Below are 13,025 nucleotides of genomic sequence, written 5' to 3' on the forward strand. Positions count from 1 at the left end.
ACTAGTTGTGTACTCAAAGTTTACTATTCTTACACTTAAAGTTTACTTAACAGTGTACTTTCATAAACTAAAAACTAGACTAGAAGTATATAACTAGTAAACTAACAGTATACCTGTAAGTTTACTTTTAGTATAGTTGTAGTACAAAATAAAACTTGGATATAAACTAGTTGTGCACTCAAAGTTTACTACTCTCTCACCTAAAGTATACTTAAAAGTATACTTTTATAAACTAAAAAGTGGGCCAATTTAGTCCCAATAAGTATTGAATTAGTAAGCTTACCAGTATACCATTAGTACATTGATATTAGTATACTTACTACATAAAGTATACTTGGGAAATATACTTAAGTTTACTTAAAAAATAACCTTTAAGTATACTTTTTTTTGGTAAGGGAAAACACGATAAGTGTGTGTGTGTGTGTGTGTGTGTGTGTGTGTGTGTGTGTGTGTGTGTGTGTGTGTGTGTGTGTGTGTGTAAGCACAGACAAAATGTTAGAATGACAGATGTAGATATTAAACATTTGGCGCTTCCATGCGTGCAGTGCAAGTTGTGTGATTAGCCTCTACAACACGAGGCTTCCCCCTTATGGAGAAACGAACACAATACATTCAGATGCTTACCCTACCAAAGAAGGGGAGGGAGCGGATAGTAAAATGATCGTGAATTAGTGATGTCTGAACAAAGGCCCGTGAAAAAACGGTGGCATTAGGCCTACTTTTAAATGGCGATTTATAAACAAATAACTTGAGTATATAAAAAGTGTGAATTAAGACCTTTGGGTTTTTAATCTAGAATTACAAAGACAGATTGGGCATCTGAGTTTTTAAAATTATTTAAACAGCTCTGCTTTTTCTTGGAAATCAGAAATATTATCTCTAACAGATTATTCTGCTTGAACAAGACTAAATTGAGTAACTGAAGTATAGTAACACAGCTACCGGGAAAGACAGCAGAAAGGTAGTAGCCTATGCCTTATGATTTTAGGTACTCCTACAGGCAACAACGGAGCTAAACAAACTAATTGCCACTATGCGAATTCAAGCATTTTTCTAGTATTTTAAAGTAACGCATCATTCAGTTTTGTTATAGTTTAAACTATGTTTTTATCAAGTTAAACAGGAAAAATACGTTGTGAATTGTGTCTGTTACCAAGCGCGAATTATAATATACTGGCACTTTGACCACAAATAATATTTTTTAGAACACCTCATGTTCACCTGAAACACCGAGACCAGTGTCAGCACAGAAGCACTATCAGCCTTTGTTGCCACATGGCTACGAGGAGAACTTGGTCATGAATATAGGCAGGACCTACAGTGTAGGCACGCTGTATGGGAGGAGCTTAACGCTGCGAACCAGTTTTTTTCACCCTTTTAAACGTCTTGCACATGCGCACTTGCTTAAATTTCAGACTTAGTCTGTTACACAATTGTGTCTTTCTTCATTCTACCCACATCTCCTCGCCGGCATTTTACTCTTTAGCGTTTTAAACTCGTTTTTAGAAAATAAGGGTAGTAGGAATGAGTGGGGACCATTCCCATAACGATTCCCAGGTAATGTTTTTCCTACATTTAACGCTGTAGGCGTTTGTCTTTTTTGGTTGTTTGTAAAGCTAGCTTGATGTTTAAATTGCCTTCGCAGCAATAGGCTTTTCCCCACCAGCTGAGCTATCACGCTAGCTCCTTAGCCCGCTAAGCTAACCCGCTAGCTGACCTAGTTGCTGTTACTTCAGGCTGGATCTGAACGCAGTGTAATAGTGTCACGCCTTGATTTGGTTTTTTTCTTGACAGGGTTTTATACGTTGAGGTGAAGTAGCGATTGTGTCGTACATGTAATTTAAAAAGCAAATTATTTATTTTCTTTGTGATACTTGCTATTGGCCTTGGGGTTTTTTTATCTGGCTAGCTGCGCTATCTAGCTTGTGCGCGTGAGCAGCGACATGCTAACCGTCCGGTTATCAAGTTGAAAGTTAGCAAGCTAGCTAGCAAGTTTTCAATTGATATTACATAGTCTAACCTAAATTCCTTTTTTTGTTCCACAGATTAATTCTGGATCCAAATATAGTGGTAAGTGTTGGTTGCTAAATCACGCCAACAACAGTACCTAACTACTGTTTTCACTTCTCCAGCTCGCTTGACGGCCAGTTAGTTTTTAAGGACAGAAATGGCGTCCAGAGACTAAGTCCCCCTCGCTCACTGACAGGCGCCTATTGTTCACATTGAGGCCTTTGAAACAGCATTTATTTTGGCAGTTTACTACATTAGATCACGGATTATGGTAGTTAAACAGATCGATTTTCCTAATAGTCCCTTGATGGAGTTGAAAGGTGCCATGTCTGGTCTTAACCGGGTTTTGAAAGTAGGGGTTTGAGGGCTAAGGACTTAGTCTCTGCGCCATTTTCTTTTTCTCTGCCTAGCGGTCTGAATGTAGAAAACATTAAGTGCAGATCGACATGATATGGAGGCGAAGCAAAGAGAAACGTGTTATCTATTTTGGTTCCCCTTTGTAAAAATGAACTTATGTGCCGTGTTTGCTTGTTTTTATGTTTATATGTATATATATTTAAATATTAATATATATTTTAGATGAACGCTTTTTGTCCATGACCACGTTTTAGAGACCTAGTTAAGTATATACTGATGTATATCCACTATCTGTCGAAAATGTGTTCGTTACATTTCCTAACTTCGTAATACAAGTTACTGGAGTTTGGCACAAAAAAGAAAAAAACCACATTGCTTAGAGACTGACCTTTGTACTGATGACAATATGTATCATCAATTTCATCTAGAAGGAACATTTTAAATGCACTGATGATTTTTTTTTTTGCTTGAGCTTTTTGTTGTTGCTGTCGATATAAAGAGCTTTTTAGACTTGGACAAGTTACAACAAGCATTTGCACACAGGAGTTGTGGTCATAATTTTATTGTTTCTCCTTCCTCCAAGACTCCCAACGACTGTGTTTAACACTACTTTAGATTGTGATTTACAGGTGCTTTAAAAGACAAACCTCCGTTTTACTACACTGTAGAGTAACTATCTAAATCAAGTGTAATTTGCCACATAAAGTTTAATTTCATGTTATTTTTAGTCAAATTTGATAAATGATAGAAATTTATTACTACTGTTAATTCTATGTAATATGTAATTTCACTTGCTCTTGTAGTTGTGTATTTTGTCTATATCTTATAACCCAGTCACAAAATAAAAAAAAAATGTCCTTAGAAACCAAAGTCAGTTCTGTTATCCATTAAAAAGTATCCATGGTAATCTAGTATAATGCTTCCAGAACAAGAATAAAAAGTTCTTGTGCATGCACCGAAGTTGAGGGTTTTTTAAGCAGCAGTTCCACTTGTATAAAGCTACTAATGCATACCTGTACAGTCTGAGGTGTAAGTTTTGCAAACTCACTGTTTTACAAAGTTTCTTATCGTTTTAAGAAACCAACCATTCAGTACCCCTTGCGTTTTGATGTTTGCTGTATCATTCCCTGTGTGGGTTGTGGTCTTGCTTTGCAGAAATGTTGAACTGGTAGTGTCTGGGCAAGCTTAGTTTGTCCATGTGTGTCATCTTCATGATGCCACATATGTTTGCTGACGTTTCTGCAGTTCATTGGCCAATTGAGAAAGTGGTGGAGGTTATACTGTGGTTCTAACCCAAACTCCACTATCTCCAGATCTCTGGAACACCTATATGTTTTAAAGCAGAATTAGTTTTTAAAGAAGGACTTGCTATTTTATTTCATGACAATAGTTGTACTTTGACACTTTGAACATGATTCTAAATGCAAGTAACTCATTTGCTTTACAGTGTCATTAGTGTCTTTTTAAAAATTCTTTAGAAAGCAAGCTTGCAGGGTCCATGCTATTCAAACAATTCTGCTAGTTTCCTTATTGTAATGTAAAGATGCGTTACAGATGCGTTCTCTGTTCATGCCCAGAACAGCTTTTGATTTAGAATGACCCATGTGTGACAGATGAACTAGATTATTTACTTTTATGAGCTGAATATACATGCTTGTGTTTACAAAGACACAAATGCCCCAATATATGTGGTACTTGGCATATATTAGGGCATTTGCTATAGAAAACACCAGATGTGTCTGGCAGTGGATAAAGGTGTGTTTTGCCACTGGAGGGTGCTGTTCACAAAGTTTTGCCCTGCTCCACATGTCCATGCATTTGATATGGTGAACAATTCAGCTACAATTAAATCATACCTAGCTTTGCATTGGGGGGGGGGGGGGGGGGGGGGGGGGGGGGATTTTCGACCAGTTGATTAGGAAATGTAATTAAATGCTGCAGCAAGTCTGCCATTCAACTTGTGTTCTGAGGACCAGCGGACTGCATCAAGTTGTGTGAAGGACAAATCCAGCAGATGAGCTGCACAATCCCAGCATGCCCTGCTGCAGACCATCGGTGGCACAGACATAAAATAAATGGTGGTTTATGTGTCATTTCTAATTCATTTTAATGTTGTGGTGCAGTTTCTTTATCAGCGGTCTCCCTTTTGCATGTGCGTGATGACGATGTTTGTTTGGTTTGGAGGTTGCTCCCTCCACGGGCTTGACCGTTGGCTTAGCATATGCTTGCAGATGGCAGAACAAGGCAAAAGGCTCAGTGCACCTGAGGCATGTGGGAATACATCACACTCCTTTCCCACAGAAGGTGCTCTGCTTCTTCTATGGTTTCAGTGGAACGCCTCTGGCTCTGTGTAATCCAATCCGCATCACTGTAGACGATTCCCAGAGCAGTAGTCTGGTTGGCTGAACCTTGGAGAGAAAGGCCCCACTGTAAACACATTCACCAGTAGCCAGTACAGGAACTGGACGCCTCTTCACTTTGAGGGTTGAGATGCCAAAATCTACAAGGTGTGACTAGCTTGCTGGCAGTAGGTCAGGCAAGGACACGAGGGGAAACTATGTGGGTCTTTACAGTGTCTCTATAGATAGTGTCAGTTGTGTGTCTGAGCCATGCAGTCAGGGAGATGTCTTGGATAGACATGGTCTTTGTGCAGAGGCAGAGTACACTGTAGTGTCACTTCATTGAGCTGGAGAATATCTATCCATGTCTCTTTGTCCTCTCTCTCTTCCTCTTGTATTTGGTTTTCCTTTCTGCCTTTTTTCACACTGGTGTGTTTTGTTTTGTTTTTGTTGTTTTTTTTTTTTTCTCTTTCCCTCCTCTGTGAAAGTGTTTACGATACAAGAACATGTTATGCAGTCGGGGCTGAGTCTGTCTTTCATTGGCAGGACTTGGTGATTTCATAACAGTTAAGGGAGGCATTACACAATTGACAAACTAAAATGGATTAAAAAAAAACTAAACTTGACGTCAGTTTTCAGCGTCTCCAGCCCTGCATCCCTGTTTCCTCCCCTCATCACTCAGTTGGAGTATGTTTGCTGCTTCACTAGTGGTGTGTTGATGCCAGGTGGTAATTGTCCCTTCTGTGTGTTGCACAATTTTTTATTGTTTTTCTATTTTTTGCTTTCCTCCTTGGCAGATTCTCATAAACAGAAAGACAAGTATAAGGAGAAAGAACACAAACACAAGGACCACAAAAAAGACAAAGACCGTGAAAAATCAAAGTACAGCAACAGGTATGGCTCTGTGCTCTCCTTCAGCCGCTGTCTCCGCTCCACCCTGCTGTTGCAGATGGTGTGGAGTGCATGCGTGCTACACTTTATAGTTCTCAGCTCGAGCGTGGCCCCTCGCCCAGTGTTTTGATAAGCAGGGTGTGACCTGGAAGGCCACAGGAAGGAATGTTGGCTGCATGTGTAGCTTCCTCCATGAACACGATTGGCCTCCATTTGCAGTTAATTTTGATGTTGCTGTGGACTGAGCGCACTGTGTTGCATGTTTTATTGCACCTCGTCAGTGAGCACAAGGATAAACACAGAGAGAAAGAGAGGCTGAAACAGAAGGATGGGTCAGACAAGCCCAAGGACAAATACAAAGAGAAGAGGAAGGAGGAAAAGGTGAATGTTGTCCAGCCCCCCCCCCCCCCCCCCCCCCCCCCCCCACACTGGCATTCTCTAAACATCTGTTGTTCTACTTGAGCACACTGTTGTATTGAATGTATTGTGGCCCAGTAATGAATGCTGGTAGTGACCATCTTTCCTTTCCTCCCTGAAGTCTTTTGATGGTGAGCCCAAGAAAGACAGAGAGAATGGCTTTGCTAGGTGGGTAACCAGAACAGATTGTGACGGATGAATGATGCAAGCATGGGGACACATTTTCCATTCTGCCTCGTCTTTGTTCTCTCAGGACTCATTTTTTGCTCTTTCTCTCTCGTTCTCTCTTTTTTAATACTTGGTTAATGATTATTGCCTTTTTATACATTGGCGTGTTTTTGTTTGTTTAGGGGTTTGTTTGTTTTTTTTCGATTGCAGGCCCTTTTGGTCTGAAAATATCTTATTGTGCTCATTTATCCTTTGATGAAACATATTCTAACAAATTTAACGTGGTGAGTTGTGATAAATAACTAAATTCCCCCTCTGGTCCTGCAGCCCACCTCGTATAAAGTCCGAGCCTGAGAATGAAGACTTTTACCACTCGCCCAAACATAACAAGTCCCTGAAGAGAGAGCGTGATGATGAGGAGTGAGTTGACGCAGCTTTCTTTTCACACTCTTCTGTCTGTTCCCTGGGTGACAGATGCAAAAACTGCAGTTCTGTGAATGTGACTGGGTCTCGAATCCAAATGCAACAGTCTCGCCTTGGCCAAAATGTTTATGATGTAGAAGCTGAAAGACATGAAGAATGTGATTCTGATTTAAACAAAAAACAAAGCAAAAAAAATGTGACTTGTTTAGTCAGTTTGTTTTATTATTTTTTTATTTTTTCTTTTAGCTCTGAGTTCAAGCCAAAAAAAATCAAAACCGAGAATGATAAAAGTGAAAAGAAAATAAAGAAAAGGAAACCAGAGGATTTGGAGGTATGTGCGATCCTTCATCCCTCATCCTCTCACCACCTCTCAGTCCCCTTCCCATTCGAGCGCTTGCAAATGAATTTGGTACTTTGTCTTTAAACAGGACATTAAGCCCAAAAAGAAATCTAAAGAGAAGAAAGAAGTGGGAACAGATGGCAAGAAGAAGGCAAAGAAGGAACCCGAAGAGAAGTGGAAATGGTTGAGTTTCATATTTGCTCATATTATGGGCCAGATAGGAAACTGCTTAGCATTGTTGTTATTACTCTCTCACCAGTCGAGAATGGGTTTAATTGATTTGTCACTGCATGGAGCTTTTGTCTTACCATGTCAAGATGTGCGTTTGTTTTCCTCTTGTCCATGTGTTTGTAGGTGGGAGGAAGAGAGATACACAGATGGGGTCAAGTGGAAGTTTCTGGAACACAAGGGTCCAGTGTTTGCTCCTGCGTATGAACCTCTTCCCAGCAACATCAAGTTCTATTATGATTGTGAGTCCTTGAAGCTCCAGAACTGTGTTTGTATGGGCAGCCGAGCAGGAGGCCGTGCTGGTTGTATGCAGCGACTCTGCGCTTTCAATCACACGGACTGGCCATCATAACAAAAAAAAAAAAAAACAGATGTTGGGGTGTTTAAACATTTTTCTTTGTTTAGACTTTGAAGGATACGTCTGTGCCCCCAGTTAAAGTGGTTGTTTCCTTCCATTTATAATGACACACAGCACAACCTTACGGAAGTCATGAGTGCTGGTAAACCTGTCTCTGTCCAGCAGGTTCTGATGGAGCTTAAACACTTTGCAGTATTTAAGCTTGAATAATCCATTGACCAGTGTATAAAACAGCAAAGTCTGTCATGTCACAAGGGCAGTGGGTTAGTTAATTAGGTTATGTATAAATATACCTTGAAACTGTTTGTTTGTCAAAGCTGGGGTTGAAAATAGACTCTGTGGACCAGAGTAAATGAAATGCACATATGCTCATTTCTGTCCCTGTGTTGACTCTTCCACTCATCTTTCTGCACAATCTTTTCTGTTTTTTTGTCCTTCAGGTAAGCATATGAAACTAAGCCCCGGGGCAGAAGAAGTCGCAACATTCTTTGCTAAAATGCTGGACCATGAATACACCACCAAGGACATATTCCGGAAAAACTTTTTTAAAGACTGGAGGAAGGTATTAATGTTGAGGGATTTCTCTATCATCTCTTGTAGAAAATGAGTGTTTCTTTTATTTATTTATTTATTTTTATTTTGTGATTTAGGAAATGACTGCAGAAGAGAAGACTAAAATCACAGACTTGAATAAGTGTGACTTCAGGGAAATGAGCGAATTCTTCAAGGCTCAGTCAGAGGCCAGGAAAGCCATGACTAAGGAGGAGAAGCAGGTATCCTCCAGCAGGGGCTAGCCCTTCACCACGACGGGACAGGATCCGCCTCTTGGCTGTTGTACTCAATCTCCCCCACCTCCCCTGTCCCCCCTCAGAAAATCAAAGAGGAGAATGAGCGGATACTGCAGGAATATGGCTTCTGTGTTATGGACAATCACAAAGAGCGCATCGCCAACTTCCGCATCGAGCCCCCGGGCTTGTTCCGCGGCCGAGGAGACCACCCGAAGATGGGGATGCTGAAGCGGCGTATCCGCCCCGAGGACATCATCATCAACTGCAGCAAGTATGTCTGCACTTGGCACACGTGGCCCACCAGCCACGGGGCAGCAGAAGCACAAGACTAAGCAACCCGTGGGGTAGATGGGAGAAGCCTTCACTCTACCCTCATTCATGCAGATTATATCGCTACGGTTGTTTTTGCTAATGTTTGAATGTGGTGGAGCATGCTGACCAGGACGTGATGTCTGAATCGGATCCATTTCATAATTCCCCAACACCCCCCGCTTGGGTTCTTACCATGTCCTTTTTGCCATGACTGCTTGTTTGCTAACGTATTGAGTCTTCATGCTCAAATCGTCAGTGAATAATGAATAATTTCAAGCCAGAACCTGTATGGTGCACCTCAAACACTTTTTGTACAACTTCGGAGAATTACGACTTTGCAACTGGGGAGATGGGAACCAGTGACAAGAGTGTGTGAGGTAGCGTGAATTTCTTTGTTTTTTCTCCTCTGTAGAGACTCTCAGCATCCCAAACCACCCCCTGGAACTAAGTGGAAGGAGGTGCGTCATGACAACAAGGTGACATGGCTGGTGTCCTGGACTGAGAATATCCAGGGTGCAATCAAATACATCATGCTGAACCCCAGCTCGAGAATTAAGGTACAAGTCAAGCTCCAGTTGTCATGTGACCTGGAGAGAAAGGTCTTGAAATGCTCTCCTCTTTAAAATTAAAATGGTCTAAACTGGAGTTTATGGAACACTTGTGCTGGATCTCACAGGGTGAGAAGGACTGGCAGAAGTATGAAACAGCCCGGCGGCTGAAGAAGTGTGTGGACCGCCTGAGGGCTCAGTATCGCGAGGACTGGAAGTCGAAAGAGATGAGAATCCGACAGAGAGCTGTGGCCCTGTACTTCATTGACAAGGTTATTGCAGTTTTACTTGCGCACATTTATCTTTGCTAGCGCAGCGACATCGTAGCAGTGAGGTACTACATACAGGGGTTTTGCTTTTGTTTTAAATCTAATAAGCATAATGTGTGTTTATTCCCCCTCAGTTCTGTAGTTGGGTGCCAGAAAGTGATTAATTTGTAAGGTGCATTGGTGTAAATGTGACATTTGGGACAAAGCGGATGTTTGTAGTGAGTGTGTCTCGCTGTGGTGCTCTGTAGCTGGCCCTGAGAGCAGGTAACGAGAAGGAGGAAGGTGAAACGGCTGACACGGTGGGCTGCTGCTCCCTCCGGGTGGAGCACATCACCTTGCACCCAGAGAAGGATGGCAAAGAATACGTGGTGGAGTTCGACTTCCTGGGAAAGGACTCCATCCGTTATTATAACAAAGTCCCTGTGGAAAAGCGGGTAAGACTACCGGCCGGCTCGAGTCAAAAATGTCCAGGTGTTGGCCTTTATTTATTTTTATTTTTTTGCACCCCCATCACTTGTACACAGCTTCAGTGTTCGAGCTGTACGTAATTCCAGTTCTGTTCACATTTCTACTTAGGTTTTCAAGAACCTTCAGCTCTTCATGGAGAACAAACAGCCAGAGGATGACCTGTTTGACCGCCTCAATGTAAGGCTCGGCATATTTAGGGGATTCACGTTACATACTCCAACAACATTAAAACAGCCACGGATGATTGTAACACTTTTTTTCTCTCTCTCAGACCACCATTCTTAACAAGCATCTTCAGGAGTTGATGGACGGCCTGACGGCCAAAGTGTTCCGTACCTACAACGCCTCCATCACCTTGCAGCAGCAACTGAAGGAACTGACCAGCCGTAAGATGAATCTGATGGGCTTTCAGCTCCGGAGTGACATCACTCTGTGAACTGAATGTTAAAATGACATGCAAAATGCCATTTTTCACCTTAACCAACATCCTCCTTGTATATAGCGGAAGACAACGTCCCTGCCAAGATCCTCTCCTACAATCGGGCCAACAGGGCAGTAGCCATCCTGTGTAACCACCAGAGGGCGCCTCCTAAGACCTTTGAAAAGTCCATGCAGAATCTACAATCAAAGGTATGGATTTATTATCAGATACTTTTAAGTCGTTTGTATGCTGCTCAAGGTCTTCTGTTTATGTGTCGTTTTATGGGCCCTTTCTGACGTGGATCCTGTGTTCATGTGCCCATTAAAACCAGATCGATGGCAAGAAAGACCAGCTTTCTGATGCTAAGAGAGAGCTAAAGAGTGCCAAGGCTGACGCCAAAGTACGCAGAGATGAGAAATCCAAGAAGTGAGTAAGAAAATATTTGCCTGGAGGGCGCCCAGTGGAATTTGGCTCTCCATCCACTCGGGGGGGTTTTGGGGTGGACGTCTCCAGTGGGAGTCTCTGAAATTGTGTTGTGGCGTTGAACGCAGAGCCGTGGAGAGCAAGAAGAAAGCGGTGCAGAGGATCGAGGAGCAGCTGATGAAGCTGGAGGTACAGGCCACTGACCGCGAGGAGAACAAGCAGATTGCCCTGGGAACCTCCAAACTCAACTACCTGGACCCGCGCATTAGTGTAGCCTGGTGAGTGTGGTCCGCTGCCCACGCACACTTGCGTTACATTACATTACTGTTGATGTCGGTTATGAGCGTTTCTTATGTGAAATGCCACACTCCCTGAATTATTGTTGTGATGCTAAACTTCTGGCATGTGTGGACACGCCCACAGGTGCAAGAAATGGGGGATCCCCGTCGAGAAGATCTACAATAAAACTCAGCGTGAGAAGTTTGCATGGGCCATTGACATGGCAGATGAAGACTTTGAGTTTTAAGTGCTGTTGCAGTTTTAATAGCGCTTCTCTCCCTTTTTTTTTCCTTTGTTTTTTTAATATATAAATACCTTTTAGCATACGTTATTCCAGCAGGTGTATTTAAAAAAAAAAAAAAAAAAAAAGGAAAAAAAAAAACAAAAAAGGAAAATAAAACTGATAAGGGAATTGATGTGGAGTAAAGGACTGAGGGGAGGGGGGGTGTGGCCTTGGCTGAGGACTGATCGGGCCTTCTGGGCTGAAGCCATCATGACTCCACATTTGACCACTTTAACTGACTTTGTCCCCTTTGGGCCCAGGTGCACAAGGATGTCCCAACCATACAAATCTGTGGTCCTGGTGCTGCTGTGTTCAACAACCAGTTGCTTCATGTTTCATTTTTATTTTATTTTTTGTGTATTTTAGCCCTCTTTATTAATATTCTATATTTTAATAGAAGAAAAAAAAATCAGTTCCTTAAATACACCCGTGGGCCTTTTTAGGAAAAGAAATGTGTGTTCATTGTGAGAGGTTGTAGGTCTGACCATGGAAAGCTGTGTGTGTGTGTGTGTGTGTGTGTGTGTGTGTGTGTGATCATTTTTTTTTTTTAACTGGACTTGGAACCGTGTAAAGTGTAACCATACAACAAACTAAAATATTTGGAAGAGGAAATACTACAGCGTTGACTATTTCTTAAGCAGGCAGAATGTGAATTGTGGGTTGTTTTTGTTTTGTTTTAACAGCTTCTATCAGGGACTTGTTTTCAGCATAAATGTGAACCAATTTTTTTTTTTCTTTTGCATTACCGACATCTTACAGATTTCTCTGCACAGCTTTGAGTCTCCATCTGGTTTTAACTTGCTGTCTGATGACTGTTTCCATGAGGAAAAAAAATCTCCCTTATCTGTTACTTGAAGATATCACTATTATAACGTATTGGATATCATTATTATAATGTATTGTTTGGGGTTGAAAGGAAAAACATTTTTTCTTTCCAAAAGGGTTATGTGAGGGATATCAATTTTGCCAAAAAAAAAAAAAAAGGTTATGATTGTAGGCAGTTCTATTTTTTAATTGTGTAAAGATAGAATACAAATATTTTAACATGGGTGTTAATGTGAATTCTTTAATGCTACTCCTCCTCTGCACCATTCTGAAATTTTCACATGAGCAGCTGTGTAATTTCATGTCATGGCCTCCAATCATGGTTTTCTTTTTTGTTTATCTGCTCACTGTAGGTTATTTAAGAATAAACTCCTACAACAACATATCCTACATGGTTTATATTATGCATTTCTTTTACCTGTGCTTTAACACAAGTATATTTTAAGATTTACTGCATCACCGTATTGGAACTGGATGGGAAAGGCTGTGTTTGATACTTCCAAATGAGTTCTGTGCATACAGTAACGGGGATGAAAGATTTCCTGTGTTCACAGACCCTTGTGAAATAATCACTCAGTCTGCCCTAAAAACAGCCTTCAGGGAGGACCCGGAGGGGGGAAAGGCCTCCATCTGTTTGTCTTGGAAGTCATGGTTGCGTGAGGTATTAGCCAAGCTGGATGCTCTGATGAGGTTTCATCTCTTTTTGAAAAGTGCTCCGTGAACCTTTCTCTGCTACTTCTCAAGGAAGTATTCTGGTCATTCACGGTTTGGGGGAGTGAAGGGGGGGCGGTTGCATTCCTGATAGCCAACAGACCAGTTACGATGCTGTGGCTTTGTCCTCGAAGTAGAAAACGTATCTATTGGATTACATCGTAGTG

General features: G+C 41.6%; 1 protein-coding gene across 1 annotated transcript; it reads left to right on the forward strand.

The window, feature by feature from the left end:
* The first annotated feature begins 1,403 nt into the window (after positions 1-1,403).
* On the forward strand, positions 1,404-12,532 carry top1a (DNA topoisomerase Ia). The gene is made up of 21 exons (XM_076994313.1): positions 1,404-1,557; positions 2,046-2,070; positions 5,504-5,600; positions 5,879-5,978; positions 6,136-6,182; positions 6,510-6,602; positions 6,852-6,936; positions 7,034-7,128; positions 7,300-7,415; positions 7,972-8,093; positions 8,182-8,304; positions 8,403-8,590; positions 9,044-9,188; positions 9,308-9,451; positions 9,697-9,882; positions 10,025-10,093; positions 10,188-10,302; positions 10,419-10,546; positions 10,669-10,763; positions 10,889-11,038; positions 11,184-12,532. The coding sequence occupies exons 1-21, from the start codon at positions 1,525-1,527 to the stop codon at positions 11,284-11,286; spliced, it is 2,259 nt and encodes a 752-aa protein (XP_076850428.1). The 5' UTR covers positions 1,404-1,524; the 3' UTR covers positions 11,287-12,532.
* Positions 12,533-13,025: the final 493 nt, after the last annotated feature.

Source organism: Brachyhypopomus gauderio, unplaced genomic scaffold (genome assembly GCF_052324685.1).
Source record: "Brachyhypopomus gauderio isolate BG-103 unplaced genomic scaffold, BGAUD_0.2 sc138, whole genome shotgun sequence".
Lineage (NCBI taxonomy): Eukaryota > Metazoa > Chordata > Actinopteri > Gymnotiformes > Hypopomidae > Brachyhypopomus > Brachyhypopomus gauderio.